Source organism: Leptidea sinapis, chromosome 27, assembly GCF_905404315.1.
Source record: "Leptidea sinapis chromosome 27, ilLepSina1.1, whole genome shotgun sequence".
Taxonomy (NCBI): Eukaryota; Metazoa; Arthropoda; class Insecta; order Lepidoptera; family Pieridae; genus Leptidea; species Leptidea sinapis.
In genome coordinates this window covers 9936906-9955986 of record NC_066291.1, presented here as the reverse complement: position 1 = coordinate 9955986, position 19081 = coordinate 9936906, and the positions used below count along the sequence as shown (strand labels likewise).

The window sequence follows — 19081 nt, the reverse complement described above, 5'->3', positions numbered from 1 at the left end:
GTGACATACTAATGGTGATTTAAATTTCATTTATGTATCGTTATTTAACACCTCAATCCTATGATATTCCAGTGGACATTGTAAGACTTAAATATATTGATAAAACAACAACTATTACTATTAATAATTTTGCTTATTTCAAAGTATCATAACTCAAATGTGTCTTCTAATGTAGAAATGTATGAAATACAACAAGTATTAGATTTATGACAGTCGTTTACGTGGCAATACGTGGCAGTTTTAGAGTATTTTTTACTAAACAACTTTATCAAAATTAAACGAATATTTTGACTAATTTAATAACCTATCTGTAATAATAATTTTTCAATACAAGTACAATACTTTCCTGCTGTAGTTTTGAGGAAACCTTTAGGTGCTTTGACCGGATGTTTATTGACCTATTGTTATCTGATGCAGTTACAATTGGCAATAAAACGCTGACTGACTCTATAATATAAGAAATGATTTATAAGTCATTTCTAGCTGTATCGTCTCAAGAACAAAGATTTTCTGAAATACGTGTCATAAATCAAATAATATATTCATATAATTTAGGTACTTACAAATTTTAAGGTTTTTGAAATAAGAATTACATTTTATTATTAGATATTCTTTAAGCACCTATATTAATCTCCCAAGACCGTTTTCATTTCATCTAGAATTAATATTTATCAAACAAAAATTTTAATCGAAAAAAGTCCAATCCGTAAAACTAATACAACAGTTTAGACTGTGCTAATAATATTTACATTTTCCGTGAAATATACATTTATTTAAAAATACTCTTTATAAAATTTGCTATATTAAGTTCCATTATTTTTTGTTAAACTTTATTTTATTATGTTATTTCTGTTGTCCATTTTTTTATTGTATTTTGTGAATTCTATGTAAAATTTTAATTGGATCTCAGGATCACATATATATCACATATCTTGTACTTGTTATATGATGATAGTTGTATTACGTTATCTGCTACTATACCTAATAACTACATACATTAATTTGAAAACAAAATTTATAAATGATGCGGGACTCGAACCCGCGACTTCTCGCGTTCCATGCGAGCGCTCTTCCAACTTAGCCAACTGAGTGAGTAAGTTTCATAAATCTTGATATGCCTTGTTTAACTCTTAGGTTGTGTTTTCATCTATAGAATCTACTTTACAGTTGATATCCTTATGAACCCCAATATCTTCATATAAGGAAATTGACTTGAGATCTCGTTTTTTCAAATCAAAACAATTTGTAATTTTTTTAAAGTGACAACCCCTCACTTCTGGGATAAAATAGTAAATTTGGAAACAAAATTTATGAATACATTAATCCCAGAAGACAAGGGTTATCACATTAATAATAATAAATTGTTATATCTACCTAATTGTAAAAACAAGTATAAGTACTAGATGTTAACTTACAGGACAATCTCTAATATTTTCTAAAGCCATTATACCATCGACTGCTGTTAGAACACACTCAATCATAGTTTTTGCTAGTCTCAAACTTTCCAACGGCGTTTCATCAGTGTCCGACTCTCCGTTACTGCCGCCAGTTTCATCGCTGTCCACACTTAATTTTGATATTCTGGAGTCAGATTCGCACCGTTCATTCTCATAGTTTGTATAAGTTTTCACTAGGTCGTCCAAAAACAATTTGTATCTTGGTATCCTTTGCACTGGTTCTAATAAATAACTCGATAGATCTAATCTATCGCCTACTTCGAATTGGCGTTGCTGTAACAAAAATATTTTACATTAATTTCATATATAATCTTTTAACTATTTTAAAACCCATAATCGCTTGCGTAGAATTACTGACCATTAAGTAGGGAAACCACCATGTTTATTGTACAGCTGTCAAACGTGGACCTTTACAGAAAAAGTCAAGCAGATAATTGCGAGTAATCAAAGAGCAATGGAAAGAAGCTTATTAAAAGTATCCTTACTTTTAGATAGATAAAATAAGAAGCGCCAGGATAAGACAGAAAACCAAGATCACAGACAGATGCACTCACACATGAACTGGCACTTAAATGGAAATGGGCTGGACATATTGCATGGTATACCGACAGTATATGGACTAGAGAAATTACACGTTGGAAGGGGCCAACATCAGGAAAACGAAATGTATGAAGACCAATAAAACGGTGGCTGATGATACAGCACAATCAGCAGGAAAAGAATGGATGCAGAAAGCACTTGACAGAAAGTTGTGGATGAAGTTGGAGGAGGCCTTTACCCAATCTGGGATCCATATCTAAAAAAGTAACTAAATAACAACTGTACTAAAAACCTAGATTAAGCAAATAATACTAACAAAAAACTAATATTATTTCAAATGTACACTTTTTTAGAGATATGGAATAAATGGCTTTATTATTATTATAATTAGGGAAACCTGTTGTACCTTGGCACTATGTGTACTTAGGCCATTAGGCTAGTTTAAAAAATTCCAGCGATATTAAATTCTTTTGTATAGTGTATTCTGTACGTCACTACTGACTATTCATTTTGAAAATAGTCGCTTACCGCCATTAGGCCGGTGTTTGGTGTTATCGACGTTAAAAAGTTTTTTGGGGAAAAAAGTAAGTATTTTAATATGCTTTGATGTCTGATAGTTTTAAAAGTGTTAAAGTTTCGTAATTCCAGAATCTTCGTGGTATCCTAATTCGTTTTCTAGCCGTTTCGGTATTTAGCCGGAACAAACAAACAGAAAGGAAAAATTCAAATAATTGTTTTTCTTGTAGTGTGCACATGTCTAATCATTTATTAAAATTTTATTATTTTTATTACAAAGTGACATTGCTTGACTAACCGAAATGAAATATGCATCCACAAATCTCTTAGACAATTCGTGATTTAAATGGCTGATATCCAAGTAAAGAATAAAATCTGATCTTGTATAATTTAATAAAAGTACAATGTCATGAGATATACGATCATGATCGACTACAGTTACTGGAGCAGAATTTAATCCGGCCAACTAGACTGCGAAGTTTGTTTGCAAGGAAATGGCGCATGACAGTGTGCAAACTTTCCCCATAGCCAAAATTATAATCTTAATTAATAGTTTAACTGGGCAGATGTGGGTCGGGGTTTTGCACATTTTTCAATTAATTGAGAGGTTATGCAAGATTCATTGAATATTAAGTGACTAGCTCACTAAGTTCGTATAATCTTAAGTTTAAACTGTGTCATATTTTAAAAGTGTTAAATTTAATTTATTAAAACACTAACGGGTCCACATGTAATCTATTTTATCTTCCTTTTTAGTCATTTCGAGAAAACAACATTACGATTTTTTAACATACAAAACACAACCTGATTCCTGCCGCCGAATTCCACCTTCGCACGACACGCCACAAGTTAGGATATCATCCTCACCATCTGGATGTGTGGCGGTCCTCCACAGTGCGGTTTTCAAGGAGCTTTCTTCTTTCTTCTTGGGCGGTGTTTCAGGGACGATACGACATGGGTACCTTCAAAAAAAGCGCGTACACCTTCCTTAAAGGCCGGCAACGCTCCTGTGATTCCTCTGGTGTTGCAAGAGATTGTGGGCGGCGGTGATCACTTAACAACAGGTGACCCGTTCGCTCGTTTGTCTTCCTATTCCATAAAAAAAAAAATAACAATTATCAAACTCATAATTTATTATAAATCTACTAATTCTTAATCTATGGTAATAGAATTTTCATTACCTACGCGATCTTGCCACTTTCTAGATTGAGAGAAATGAGGAAATTACACCACGGTAGCTTTAAAGACATATTGATGGAATATCTTGATGAGGTTTTTAGGAAATAAAAGTTGAATAAACTTGAGCTAGTAATTATAATGTCGGGTACTCACGATGTATATATTCGACCACGATTCATGCAATTGGATCAAAATATCGTCTTCAAATTAATAAAATATATTAAGTTGTACTAATAATATAGACAGATTGAATAATGAATAAAGCATTTTTATAAAAGGACTATCTGACCCAGCAAACGTTGTATTGCCATATAAAGTAATAAGAAAAAAAAACTTTGGGGTATAAAAAATAGATGACGACTGATTCTCAGACCTACCAAATATTAAATCGTACATAAAATCTACCAACTATAGGTAGCCAAAATTCAGTTTATTTTACCTCCGGAAAAGGCTCGAACGATATAAAAATTTTAATTAGTTATTCATTTTAAACTATTCTTTCGATTTGATTTGTGAACGACGGGGGACACATCAAAGGAAAAACAAAATTGTTGTTTTTATTTAATTCCGAACATTTTCATATTTATTCACCTTTTAAACCTTCTCTGGACTTCCACAAATAATTCAAGACCAAAATCAGCTAAATCGGTCCAGTCGTTCTCGAGACTAACGAACAGCAATTCATTTTTATATATGTAGATGTAAATTTTTGACAAAATGGGTCGAAATGAGCAAGACTCAGGATTCACGACTCGAATCCAAAACTCTGTTCGGCATCACAATTATTATGCTTGTCACTTTGAAACATAAGATGTTAACTGTCATTGGCCCGGTTATTTCACTAGCTATAACCCCCTTAGAACCGATACTCAACAATACTTGCACATTACTGTTACATGGCACATAAAAGCACCGCTGTGGTATTCATCTAGATGAAATCTTATGCTAAAATCCTTCCATTGGAATGTATATAAGGAAAATAATTATAAAATACTTGAAGACTTTCAAAAAGTATTTATGCTTATGTTATGTCAAGCTAAAATAACTGTTGTTCGTACAACAGAAGTCTCCTGACTTTTTTGAGAGCCACTGTTGAGATTGTAAATTTCAGCAACAAGTGTTTGATGTCTCTGGGAATATGCATCCAATCCTTTTTAAACTATGTGATTATCCATGGTAGAATTATAGCTAATCATAATAAGATTATGGAGATGTATAGTATATGAACGGATCTGTGCCATATAGAGCGTGAGACTGTGGTCTGGTAAATATAATTACTAAGACTTACGCCGTTGAGCATTTTCATTATTGTGTTTGATAATTATTGTAAAGTACAAAAGGATGTACATGTTGTAAAAAGTGAAAACGTATGAGTCCTTCTAACGTACCTGGGGATCAATATCGATGTACCTACAAATAGTGATACAAATGATATACCAAACAGAAAAATATATTAAAACATAGAGGCGGAAGGAAACTTTTCTGTTCAAATATTTTTGGCGCAAAAAAAATCTGTTTGGTAAATAGAATAACAATATACTAAACGTAAAGAAAAACATAGCGTGCGAGATAGAAGATCATAGATAGAAAAGGAAAGCGAAAACAATACTTACTGTAACTGATTTTGGTTGTCAAGTTGTAAACAGTTAGCCACGGTTGAATTTAGCTTACATTAGTATGTTGAATATGAAACCACTAGCTAACGCACACATTGACAAATCAAAATTGATCACGCATTATCTGTCAGGTCGTCTATATGCTAGTATATTTCGATCGATCGAAGCGAATCGTTATCGAGTGTTCAGTTAGTAATACTATTAACACTTATACGCATCCACCTATATATATATTTATATCACTACAGGTTGAGAGAGGGACAAGTGACAACTTAGTGACATTTCAGAAATCATATTTGAACAAGATTCCGAATGTATAGTAAACCGTGGGGATTATACATAATATGTGAATTACTTTCGTTCACCGTTCAAGATCTCTATCCAATCCATAATATGATTTATGTATGTGACGACAGTTATTACTAGCAGTATAATAGTGTAGTGTTATTGTTATTTGACATTCCAATTAGTACCAACATTAATTTATGATAATATTAATAGAATAGTTTAAGTTATTATCTAATACATAAAATTCTCGTGTCATGGTGTTAAACTTTGAACTTTTGACATTTTTTTTTAATTTGTTTGATTATGAGTCAGCATTAAAAATACATACAACTTCAAATTTTCACCCATCTACGATCAACAGTTACTTTTGTATCGCGATTTTAATTTCGGTCATACAACGTTTGCTGGGTCAGCTTGTAATTACTATATTTTTAGTAATTGTTATATGTTTTAGTAAAAGTAATTGCAAAATCTTAGTGATGTCACTTTATTATGATGTTCGTAGTTTCGTGTCATTAAGATTGGTAGTAGGGTAACTATTACGAATTGCTCTTGGCTATTGGGCACTTCTTGTTGGCGCAGTCGAAAGTATCGGACGTGATGGATGCTGGTCACCCGACTGCACTATTGTTATAATTCATTTAGTAATACTTGTATATAGTTGTGATTACAGTGAAATTATTGAATACTAGTTGACCCGACAGACGTTGTTCTGTATATTATAATAAATAAAATAATGTTTTTTATGAATTTGTCAATAATATATCATAACATCAAGAATTACTTCGTAAAATATGCACCTTGCTGTCGTAATGAAATTGTTTCACAGCAGAACTGTCAAGCCGTGCGTCAATAAATTCTCTCATAGAAATTATGTATGGACACATCAAAGGAAAAACAAATTTGTTGTTTTTATTTATTTCCGAGCATTTTCATATTTATTCAAATTAATTTAAGACCAAAATTAGCCAAATCGGTCCAGCCGTTCTCGAGTTTTAGCGAGACTAACGAACAGCAATTAATTTTTATATATATATAGATATTTTCTATTCAAGCCGTTCGTAAAAGTGTTTTATTATAATAGTCTTAGTTATTTATTACCGCGATTAAAATCTTGGAAATATATAGCTGGCCTAAAATAGCTGGTTTTTCAAAGTTCTTTGTGCATTTGTTCTACCTCTTAATCGCGTAACATATTAACTGATAATGGCTGATTGAGGCATTAAATATACTTTTAGTTCATAACTTATTAAATTATTAATAGTATTTTCAAATACATCAAATTTAAATTTAATCGTTTATTCAGTATTAAGGCCACAAAAATAGCACTTTTAAATGCCTTAAATTAAGATTATAACTTAGCTATTTTATTAATTTAATAATAACTTAAATACATCATTTATAATACGTATTTATAACACAACTATTAGCTATCTCCTAATCCAAAGGCTGTTGTTGTCATCCGAACAATCAGATATTTTGTAATGCCCTTTTTATAGATAATTTTCTTAATGAGATATCAATACCAACGTGCATAGTTAGTGCATAGCTAGAGCTTAGAGAGTTTATCAAACTTTTTGTGGGATTTCCCTGTTGCTCAAATAATATGGGCAATGTCAAACATCGAATATCCTTTTATGATAGTGTTATCTATAATAATGGTTGATAAACCGAAATTTAACTTATTCATCGCATCCGCCTATAACTCAGACAGCATAATACGGTCCAAGGAAAAAAAAACCTACTTGAAGCACTAAAAAGAAGCTAGGATTATATATATAACTAGCGGACCCGACAGACGTTGTCCTGTACCCGCGTATTAAAAGTTTAAAATCGGTCCAGACGTTAGGAGGAGATCACTAACATACGTAGGAGAATTATATGTTGAATGTATTGAGAATCTATACCAATCTCAAATTCACTGGAACACTCGAAAAAATCATCATTGGTCCAGCCATTTAGGAGGTAGTTGAATTGTGAATCTAAACCATCCTCGAATCGACTTGAATACACACAGAAAGTTTAATTCAAATCGGTCCAGCCGTATAGGAGGAGTTCACTCTTAACATACAGAAGAATTATATATATATATATAATATATTTCTCATATCTTTATATATATATATATAATATATATATATATATATATATATAAAGATATGAGAAGGCAAAACTGTAAGTGTCACTCCGGTGATAAGTAAAATCCGCTTATGGAGAACCGCATACCATAGGTCAAGAAATGCGAGGTCTTAAAGGCAGATGTAAGCTTTGTGTTTGAAGGTGCCTAAGTTTTATTGGTAATACATACAGGCTAATTGTTGCACAAAGTGAGTGTGCGAGGAAAAAAAACGCGCTGATGTGGCATGGCAGATATTAACGTGATGCGGGTAAATGTCGCATTGCGATGACGGTACTAGTATGAAGTTCAAATTCAAATTCAAATTTATTTATTTAAAATAACATTTAAAATCACTCATTAAACGGCAAAAACTACCACCCAATCGAAAATGTATGCCTCAGACTTCAGAAAAGAACAGGCCCAAGAAACTCAGGCGGCTTCTTTATTTAATAAAATTTCATCAAAATAAATACTGGATATTATTTCATCAATCAAATTTAATTCGCTGAGGGCAGTTGCTGCATTCCCAATCTGGGTATTATTGAGAAAGTAAGTTATTTTATAGTAACCAAAACTTAAACTAAACCGTGAACAAATGACTCGCGTTTCCAATATGCGAAAAGACCCCAGCTCTTATTAATAAACGCGATGTAAAGTTACTTCAAGTTTAAAATTACTTCTCCCTGTCATGTAATTCTGGAGTGACAAAGGTAAGATAAAACAACAATTTTTAAACGTGGAATAATTTTGCTTTTATAAATAACACTGACCATGTCTACGCAACACCAATATTCAAGTGTAAGATGAGTTGGTTATCTTAGGATAGGGATAGTACTGAGAAACGGTTGCCCAGAGGAGAAAACAGCTAAGGAAGGCTCCTTTGTACAGTAAGCCGCCTAGATTATGGGTACCACAGCGGCGCCTATTTCTGCCGTGAACATTACTGTGTTTCGGTGTGAAGGGCGCCGTAGCTAGTGAAATTACTGAGCAAATGAGACTTAACAACTTATGTCTCAAGGTGACAATTGCGCTAATTGTAGTGCCGCCCAGAATTTTTGGATTTTTCAAGAATCCTGAGGGGCACTGCATTGTAATGGGTAAGACGTATCAGTTACCATCAGCTGAACTTCCTGCTCGTCTCGTCCCTTATTTACATTTAAAAAAAAACTTGCGCCTGATTGCAAGCGGTGACTTGAAGTAAAGTACTGTCTCGCCTATCTGACCCAGCAAGCTTTAGTGGTATATTTGATTTACAAACAAAACAAACAGATAAAGATTAAATTTAAATTATAATAATTAGTTGGACAATTAGTACCTGGAAGAATTGTTTGTGTTCATACACCAGTCTTGTTGCTCTTTTATTATTCCTAGAATACATTACATACATATTGAACCTTTGCTCCTGCAACAAAAAACATTAATTAGTATAAGTGAGTAATAAAAATTTATTATTCAAACAAAACAAATCTTATAACTATATTTACAATACTACGACTACATAAAATTAAAAAATTGCCGTCTTCGGCAGTCGAAGAATTAGAACCAGCCAGAGTGTCGACGCAAGTAGCGTCGACACTCTGGCCACACCAGCGCCCTTCCCCGTGCCCAAGCCACCAGCGTCATTCCATCAGGACGCTTGCCATCGCGGCGGGTAATATCATTTGGCTCTATAACAGCTGGAATATTAAGAGCGGTAAATGCCCTGCGGATGACTTAAACCTTAAACCTTACGTTGACGTTTAAACCTTACTTTTTTATTGTGAAAACTATTTTAGCATAGATATATTTTTTGGTCAAGCGCGAGATGTCCATAAAAATGAGTCACTTTGATACATTTTTTAATGCGGTTAGGCTCAGTTTCATGTGAGGAATATTAAATGATATTCAACAGGTTTGATCAAAACTTGGCAAAATCTACAAGCTTACACGAAAACGTCCTTAAATTTATCATATCTAATCGTAACTGAAATCCCTCAAGCTATTTGCGTCGTAGTTTTAAAAGTAACGATGTCATTTTGTTTAATACTATAAATAAAGTGATTGTGTGGCCTCAAGAACAAGTTATCTGATAAATAAGAAAAATTTAAGACTTTCAAGTATCAGAACAGCGGGTATCACACCGCAAGACAAAATCAGAAATGGAGACATCGATAAATTCAAAGAAAAGCCACATTCAAAGGCATTCAGGGAATCATATAGTGAAGCTTGCCGTAGACTTCCCAACAACGAAATATGTCTGTATACGACATAGCACCGGAGAGAGAGAGTGGAGAGGAGAGAGAGACAGAGAGCGCATATAGAGCACCCTCCACGTAATTGACGACGGTCAAAATATTTAAATGAAAGTTGTTAAAATCAATGGCACAAAACCGTAACGAATGGGTGGAAAGGACAATGAAGGCTAAACCGACGTATATGAAGAAAAGCTAGGGAGAAGAAGAAGATTGTCGATTTTTTTCTTCTTCTTCGGTAAGCATTTTTTAAAACATTTGCTCAAAAAGTAAATTACTTTTGATGAATCACTAAGTGATAATAATGTTAACCAACAAAATAAACCAACCAACGGCGACCTTGATAAAAAAAAGTAATATGATAAACATACTGGTTACAATAGAATGTTATACGTACTAGCTGACCCGACAGACGTTGTTTTGTACATACTAAATAAAATACTGTTTTTTTATGACTTTGTCATTAATGTATCACAATCACATAATTTCGTAAAATATACTCCCTCTTAAATTGTAGTAAAATTGTTTTACAGCAGAACTATCAAACCGTGCGTCAATAAATTCTCTCATAGAAAATATGTTCATACAAAACAAATATTGAAAATAAAAATAATTATGTGTCCCTAATTCACTGTTCATTCGAGTTCGCTGGAAACAAACATCAGGACACTGGATTTTTATATATATATTGTTGCACCAATGAGAAATGACTATAAAACTTATCGACTCAGAAAAAGTAGAATTCTTAATACAGTCGCGCGCGTTACATTGTCATTGAGTAACGAACGCTGATCCTACGCTTTGTAAAAACAACAATCATACACAACCCGCGCTTTCCGCCAGTGACACCCTATTTTAATTCCGCTCACACAATTTCACTGCTCAATGTCCGTAACTTATAAATACTTCATTTCACTCTTGCTGTAAAAAGATTGACAAATATCACTAAAAAGTGCAATATATTGCAAAGTGATTTCTGCAGCCGCAAATCTACCAAATAATAAACATAGTATTTTAAGAGACCATTGAAATATATCAAAGATCAATGATTGATAGTGAAAAATAAATTATGAAATCTACTTAACACTGAATCATAAACAATAGCTTGCCTTTTTTATCTCAAATAATGTCTTTCGTGTAAATAATGGTACAAAAAGTGGAAACAATGAAGAAAGCAATGACGATGATGATGCAAGGAACATGTTACATATAAAACTGTTCAGTACTTGATACCAAGTATTTAATAACACTCTTATTAAATTACGTAATGAAGATTTTACAGTTATGCAGTACTTAATGGAATACAATAAGTATATAGTCACATAAGTTTTAACCAATAATAATAAAGTGCAACGAATTTTCCAAGACATTACGATAAATTCAGAACTGCCTATTTGTAATGTTTAAGGGCTCTGCCTCATATCTGAGATTAAATGAAAAATTAAATAAAATAAAATTAAATAAACCGCTATGCCGAAAATGTTCATCAATCGTATGTTTGCAAATGTCATCACAACTGCAAAGATGGCGTGGGTGAATCCTGCATTGTCACTAATTTTTTGATATAAATTAGATAAGTAAACTTTCAAATTTTTTTGTTGTTCTTGCCCTTTGTAGATCTATAATTCTTATGCGTAGTATAGAAGTAAAATGATAAGGTGCGATGATTTTTTCACGTGTAATTGTTTTTGCAGTAAATTTAATATAGGTTGTTTTTGATTTACTTCTGTCAAATGAAATGTATGCCTTATTACCCCTAAGCTATAAAGTACTTTATAGCAATGAACCTATAAACCAAATAGTCAAAAAGCCTCTTGAACTTCTAATTATTCAACTAGGAGTCATCTATAAATACAATAAAACATATATCTATTGTAATTTTATAAATGAAACTATTTAGGTTTGTGAATTTATGCTGTTATCATTATTTGACAACTTAGTTCTGAATAAATTATCGTTTTGCAAGTACACAATTTTAAATGTTATATTTAGTCTGTTTGAAATAACGAAAATCCGCATTAAGTTCACATTATAATAATGAGACAAGAATCTATCGATATTGAAGATAACTGAGTAAATTTATATTATATTTCAAATTGATCCGATCGAAATACTTTCTCCACATTTAGCTTTAAAATAAAAAAGAGGCTTGCTGGAATTCTCACGCCCGTTCTTCTCAGGTCAGGGTTAAGGGCCAATTGTACTCTAAAATAGAGTTTTCTAATATATTTCATGCAGGTGTACTCTATTATCTATACCTATCACAGATTCTTAAATCAACGTACTCTTTGTCACATACTAGCTATGTGCATCATAAGAAAACAAGTCATATAAGTCAGGCGTTTCTGAACAGAGGCACAAAAGTCACACCTCTAATATGTAAATGTGTCACGTTTATGAAAATTTTATTTTATTTTAATTATAGTAAATACTGTTTGCTATCAATCTTTACTTGGTATTAGTTTATGACTGACTTAAAGGTCTCATTTAGCAGGTCATAAAATTCCAAAAAAAATCTATATTTAAACTTTCTGATATCCGGCACATTCTACTTCTTCCTAAAATGTTGACAGCCCTAACTGAGGCATATATTTTGACTTTCATTAAGTGATTAAAAATTTGTGACTTTTAAAATTTGAAGATCGTAAATTATGCGGAAAAAGACAAATCTACAATGTAACAGTAATCAGAAATGTAAATTTATAGATCACGACACCAAATGAAATGTATCTACAGCTGAAGATAAGAAGCGACAGTCACGCGTGCCGCTCGGACCGTGACACAAATGTTTTTACATTTTATCATAACTAATCTATTAGATACATTTCATTTTTTCTTTGAAATTGAGTGAATTTATATAATACACCGGTAGTTAATATAGCATAAACGTATTATACCGTATTGCCGATAGCTGATGTAACTTTCGAACAATGTTCTGGTGTTTTCCGTAACCGATAAAAGATTGTAAAAATACTGCAGTAACTTTATACCAATATTTAAAAGAACTCTTGTAATTCAGTGTTAATAGAAAGTGTGATTATAATTAGCACCTACAATCACGTTAAAATATTTCTTATTAACTTTAATTTCGGAATTTATTTTTAAATACTATTTTGGCCAATAGAAGTAAGCAATAATTTTCGAATTAACACTGTGATTAATTCTAACCATTTCACGACAATTTCAGCGAATTTTACAGTTATTTTACAACAAAAGAAGACGGTTTTGGTACTCAGACGGTTCTAGAGTTTTTTACACAAAAATGGCTTTCGGGTTTTTAATATATTGCAATAACTTTGAAGCTAATTAATATTGAAAAGAACTCTTACCCCCTTATTCATAATGGTCCACTAACCTTAAACAGCCGCTAAGGAGTGTTTTTTCTCATTCTGACTTAGGTCAATAGAAGAAGACAGAGTGAGAATTAGCAATGCTTTAAGTTAGCAGACTATTATGAATAAGGGGGTAACCTTATAGAAATGTAAAAAATTTAGTGTTATAAGAGAGCATATTAGTTATCAAGTGCGACAGTAAAAACAGTTCTAGACAGTTACTAGTACATAGATGGTTCTAGAGTTAATTAAAAACTGTTAATTTTTTTATCATTGACTTAACTTCGAGGTTATACAATTACTTTGATACAAGGATAATAATATCAATAATAAATTACATCACTTATTAACTAATACAAATTTTAAAATAAAGACAGTTAAATCTCTTTGGTAATAAATAGTTAAAATTGATTGGACAATACATTACAGACAACTATCTTATAACTGTGATAAAAGAACAAATCTCTACAAATGTGTTTAATAATTTGTGGTATAAATTTAGCTCTGCAACATCGAAACAAGGTCATTTACTATAATAACAGTAATCCAATGTCGAACGAAGGTAAATCATCTAGACTATTTTGTTATTCAATGTTTAAAAACAATTTGCATTTATCACGAGAATCTATTTGATCTGATTCCTGCCGCAGAATGTTTCCATAGAATCACACGAAACTAAGTGAAATATCATCATCATTTTAATGTGTCATAAGTCCAATTAGTAGGATTCAAGGAATTTCCTTCCACGTATAACCAAACCCATCTTCTTTCCGTGATGTGTTTGTGTTTCTAGGCCAATCGGACTTCATATTCTAAAAAAAGCGCGTTCATTGGCATGGCGCGTAATGCTCCTGTGATTTCTTTGGTGTTGTTCATTATGTATGGAGGTGTTCACTTATGTTAATTTATCCTACTATGATATGTATTACTTAAGAAATACCTAAAAATATTACATTCTCTAATACTTACAAATCTCCTAAAACATTGTCCAAGTTTCCTGAGATCGTGTTCGCAGTCTCTTAAAGCGGGTAGGAATTCTTCACTGTGAAACCTACATATTCGTTCAATATTGGCGAATATGTCAGTCTTCATGCCTTTAAGCGTAATTGGTATATCATCACGAGCCATTTCTGGTATGTAATCGTCGACCACGTGCCTGAGGCGCTCGACGTACCCATTTTCCGTGTGAATTAACTCTTTCACTCGTTCTGTCATCCGCCTGCGATAAAAAATTGCTCAATATTTGTTTATGCTCTGTGTTTTATGATAAAATTCAAGAGATGGGGCATTACATTACGACATAAAGGATTACTTCGGTAGATTGTGTATTGTATACTTGAAATATATTTGGTTTATAAGTTCTACTTTATTAAACTTTTCACAAGTTGTTATAACTAGCACTGCTACGATAAGTATGGGAAATTATTAATGCTACTGTACTTTTGTAGAATTTTTTCTGCCTCTGTATTCACCTGTTAGCAAGTGAACTTTGCAGTGCTGGGGCAGCTCAAAACCTAAGCGGTATCGCAATTGTGTTCGACACTCTAAAACGTACGTAATATGCTTAGATTCATTTTAAGCCCAGTAATTTTACTAGCTATGGTGGCCTTACAACTGAAACATTAATTGCTTAGCTTGCAGATTATACCTTAACCATAGAAAAAGGCGCCGCAGTGGTAGCCTTCCAGGTAGATGAGAATTTTTTATATAAAAGCATAGGCCAAAGTCAAAAATAAATTTTATTGATACTCTAAATGCATTCTACCATGTAAAGCTTCATTACTTTATAGATAGGTTAATATGTTTATTATCTTTCCAGCTCGATGCAAAATTTCACTATTTACTTTATGCATTACTTAAGGTAGTCGAATACGTACCTAATCTATCACACATAACATTATCTATTCTTATCGTACCTAGAGGTAGGTACGGGAGGTATGGACAGGTATCATCAACTATACTACATTAGTTTTATATCAAGTACAATTTTAGAAGTATCTATAAAGGATTGCGACATTATGTTTGCATTCGGTTCAGTCTCATATGTTCGCGTCATATAATAAAAAATTAATTGTAATTTTATTGGAAGAGCTATATTAAACCTTTCACATCCAACATTTACATAAGTTATTATACATTTTTTTATATTTTAAATTTCTAATTTGATAACTTAACACATGCAATTTAAACTAATGTTAACGACATATTAAAAGACTGAATTTTGATCGCATTCTGCAGCTTTGGTCCCGAAGTTGAGAATGCTGAACTTGTTCTGTACGTTGTCACAATATTCTGACGAATCATATTCAAAATTTGTCAAATAATAGATTTAAACATTAATTAATTTATTATTACAGTTTAAAAGACCTCATTTATGATAAGACTGCTTACAATGAAACAGATTGCTCTTAATCAGTTGTATATTGATTCTTATTGCTCATAATATATAATTTTGAATCTCTGTTATAATAAATGTAATCACAAAAAATTTTTGCTCACTGAGTCTCTTGTGGCTTATTCGCATCTGCGTCTTGCCTGGCAATCTAAAAGATTACATTGGTGACATTTATTTTATTGTTTTTTTTGTATGAACCATAACTCGGGTTACTGGATAACTCTATAGAAGATGCCTTCGCAATATCTTTAATGAGTTTATATTCGGAAATAGACAGGTTTTTCCGAAACTGGAAAATGGAAATCCTGGATTTCTAGCCAAAACGTAATGTTTTAGTAGAACGTAAGCATATGAAAGTCTGAACCCCCAAAGCGTAGATATGGTTAAGGGAATAAGTTTTCTAAGAACTACAAACAAGGCTTATTTGTAAATTGCTGTTATAAAGTTAATGTGGAACTTCGTAATTATTTTTTATAATGAATTACATATGTCCCAGAGCATCTATACAATCATACTACCCATCTTCGCTAATGATTCTAATAGGATTTTTATTTTGTTACGTTTTATAAGCCGCCTTAGTGGGTTACGTCAGTTATACGATTTACACTTTCTAGTAAATATTGCTATACATCATATGTTCCGGTCTTAAAGTGGCATTATCTTGTTTTATTAGCGTTGTTGATGTATTAAAATACAATTATTCGAGTAATTTAGCTCGTTCTGCATAAATTTTAAATTAATTTATTGATTTACATAATTAATTTTAATATTACAAGCTTAAACCATTAATGTTTTTCCATGACTTATTTTTATATCATTAAATAAGCACCACTATTTCGTGGCAATTTGTAGCAAAATTGATAATCAGAAAATATTATGCAGGTTTGATTTCATAGGTATTCTAGTTTTCATGAAACTTAGAATAGAAAACATCCTTATGAATAGTTATCACTTATTTTTAAAAACTCATTGAATCAATTATTTTTGATTTTGACAATTTGAATGAAACTCAGCACATTCGGTTGAACAGCAGCGCTTTGAATACGAAGAACAGTTAATATTGATTGTATTAGATACCTACTAATAACTATAAAGGGACTTTTTTAAGATGAAACAATTGTCTATGATAAGATATTCATGAATGCAAAGTCTATCACTATAAAAAGGCATAATGGCATTTATTTTCTCTAAATGAATGAAAGAATTTTCAATCCTTTAGAATTCTTTTTGATCTCATTTCTAACACTAGCACCACTTCGGAAACAAAAAGCGTTCTGAGAGAAAAGAAGCAGCGCAAAAAAACTCTCAACCTAAATAATTAACTTAATTCTTTATTAGAAATCCCATTTTAAATATTGAAACATGTAAAATATTTTATTCCTTTATAATATATTTTGTGACAATAATGATACAAGGCAACGTATATGTAACAATCTATATTTATTTCAAACCAACATAGTTATTTTTTCAGGGGATAGCCCAAGTGATTTTGATATACATTTTGTATGGAACATAGCCTAATTGGAATCGGAATAAAGCCTATATTTTACCCCGTTAGAAGAGTTTCCTAGTAATACTATTTCCACGAACGAAGGCCTCGACTAAACACATTGATGAAAATTTCATTTGTGTCGATAATAGTATCTAGTTGTGAATCGAAGCGCGCACTAAAATTGTTTGGCAAACGAGCCAAAACAATAAAGAGTTGATTACGTATAAAATGACATCAGCGAAATGAGACAAGCAGAGAAAATATAAGCATACACAGCATTCTTGTACTAGTTTCTATTGCTTCTTAATAAATATTTGTGGACTGTACATCATCGTTAAAAAAAACTAGTAATAACCCAACTAATGCGGTTCAGCAACACCCTTCTGCTTTAGGTACTTTTACACTTTACATTAACTATTACATACTTGTATTTTAATTTTAATTTGTATTGTAACTTTACCAGTGGGAGGCTTCTTTGCATTGGATGCCGGCTAGATTATGGGTACCACAACGGTGCCTATTTCTGCCGTGAAGCAGTAAAGTGTAAACAGTAAGGGCGCCGAAGCTAGTGAAGTTACAAGGCAAATGAGACAACATCTTATGTCTCAAGGAGACGAACGCAATTGTAATGCCGCTCAGAATTATTGGGCTTTTCAAGAATCCAGCGGCACTGCATTGTAATGGGTAGGGCCTATCAATTACTATCAGCTGAACGCCAACATCCTGCTCGTCTCGTCCCTTATTTTCATAAAAAAATCGATAAAAATAAAAATAAAACTAGTAATAACAACTAGTAATGTCAACACCCGTATGCATTAGGTACTTTTGCACTTTAAATTTTTGGTATAAAACTATCACGTACTTGTATTAAAATTTTTACTTGTATTCTGACTTATAGACGTAATAGAGGGTGTTAATATCTTTAAGTACATCGTTTTGGCTCTCCTAAAATAGGTTGTACCTAGATGCTGAATTTCAATAAAAGTGATTGTGAAATTTAATTTACACTAAAATATTTATTTTTTAAAAATGAATTGATTTTTTACATCAATTTAGATATATCTATACCTAAGGATGTTGGGTTTAAGTATATACAAATATAATTAGGTTTTATTATTAGAATTAAAAGACGACATAATATTGATGACTTATATGATAAACACAACAAATGTTTTACATTCAAGGCACGTACGACTGAAATAATTAATTAAAAGTCTTAGTATAAATATTTATATCATTATTTTATATAACGCTCTTGTTATATATAAAGGTAAATCCTTATCGACAAACCCTCATGTCTCTCTGATAATTGGTAACTTAAATTGGCAAAAATTGGAGTCTGAATTTCTGACGGTACGCTATTGAATACCTTAGCTTATTTTCTTTGAGTTGAGTACTTAAAGTAGTGTTTATTCCCCATGTGAATTCCCTGAGTTTTATTAGAGGAGTTAGGCATTGAAGAAATTCTCTACGCATCTAGACGTATTCCCTAGATGGAAATTAGTTCTCTAAGAATACTCTCTATTGTTATTAAAACATATCTCTTGTAAATAATCAAAGGAAATGCGATGCACTTGATTGAAAGGGTCATAATAGATCAAACGTTAATTATCATTATTTTATTCTCTCTAGACCAATGTTAAATATCATTATTCTAAACTTGTCAATGGAGAAAACACTCGCTTAGAGAGATAGCTACGAGTGTTTTATTTTCTTTGAAACACGGTGCAATGGAATATAGCACCTAATCATTTAAATCACTGGAATGAGATTCAAACGGTTAGTGACAAAAAAATGGATTTGGGAAATTCCACATTCAGAAAAAGTTGACAGTGAAAACAGTATTTTACGACGCAGCTACTTAATTTTAAATAATGCAGCATGAGAAAACAGCATTAATAGCTTTTGCTAATGAT

General features: G+C 32.0%; 1 protein-coding gene across 1 annotated transcript in view; it reads right to left on the bottom strand.

Annotated features, from left to right (window-relative positions):
• The window catches only part of LOC126972667 (triple functional domain protein-like), a 41956-nt gene that overhangs the window by 21222 nt on the left and 1653 nt on the right, over positions 1-19081 (bottom strand). Inside the window, exons 2-4 of the mRNA XM_050819548.1 lie at positions 14248-14497; positions 9031-9117; positions 1416-1730 (exon numbers count right to left, since the gene is read on the bottom strand). Coding sequence (XP_050675505.1) covers positions 1416-1730; positions 9031-9117; positions 14248-14497 — 652 coding nt within the window. The remainder of the gene's footprint in view (positions 1-1415; positions 1731-9030; positions 9118-14247; positions 14498-19081) is intronic.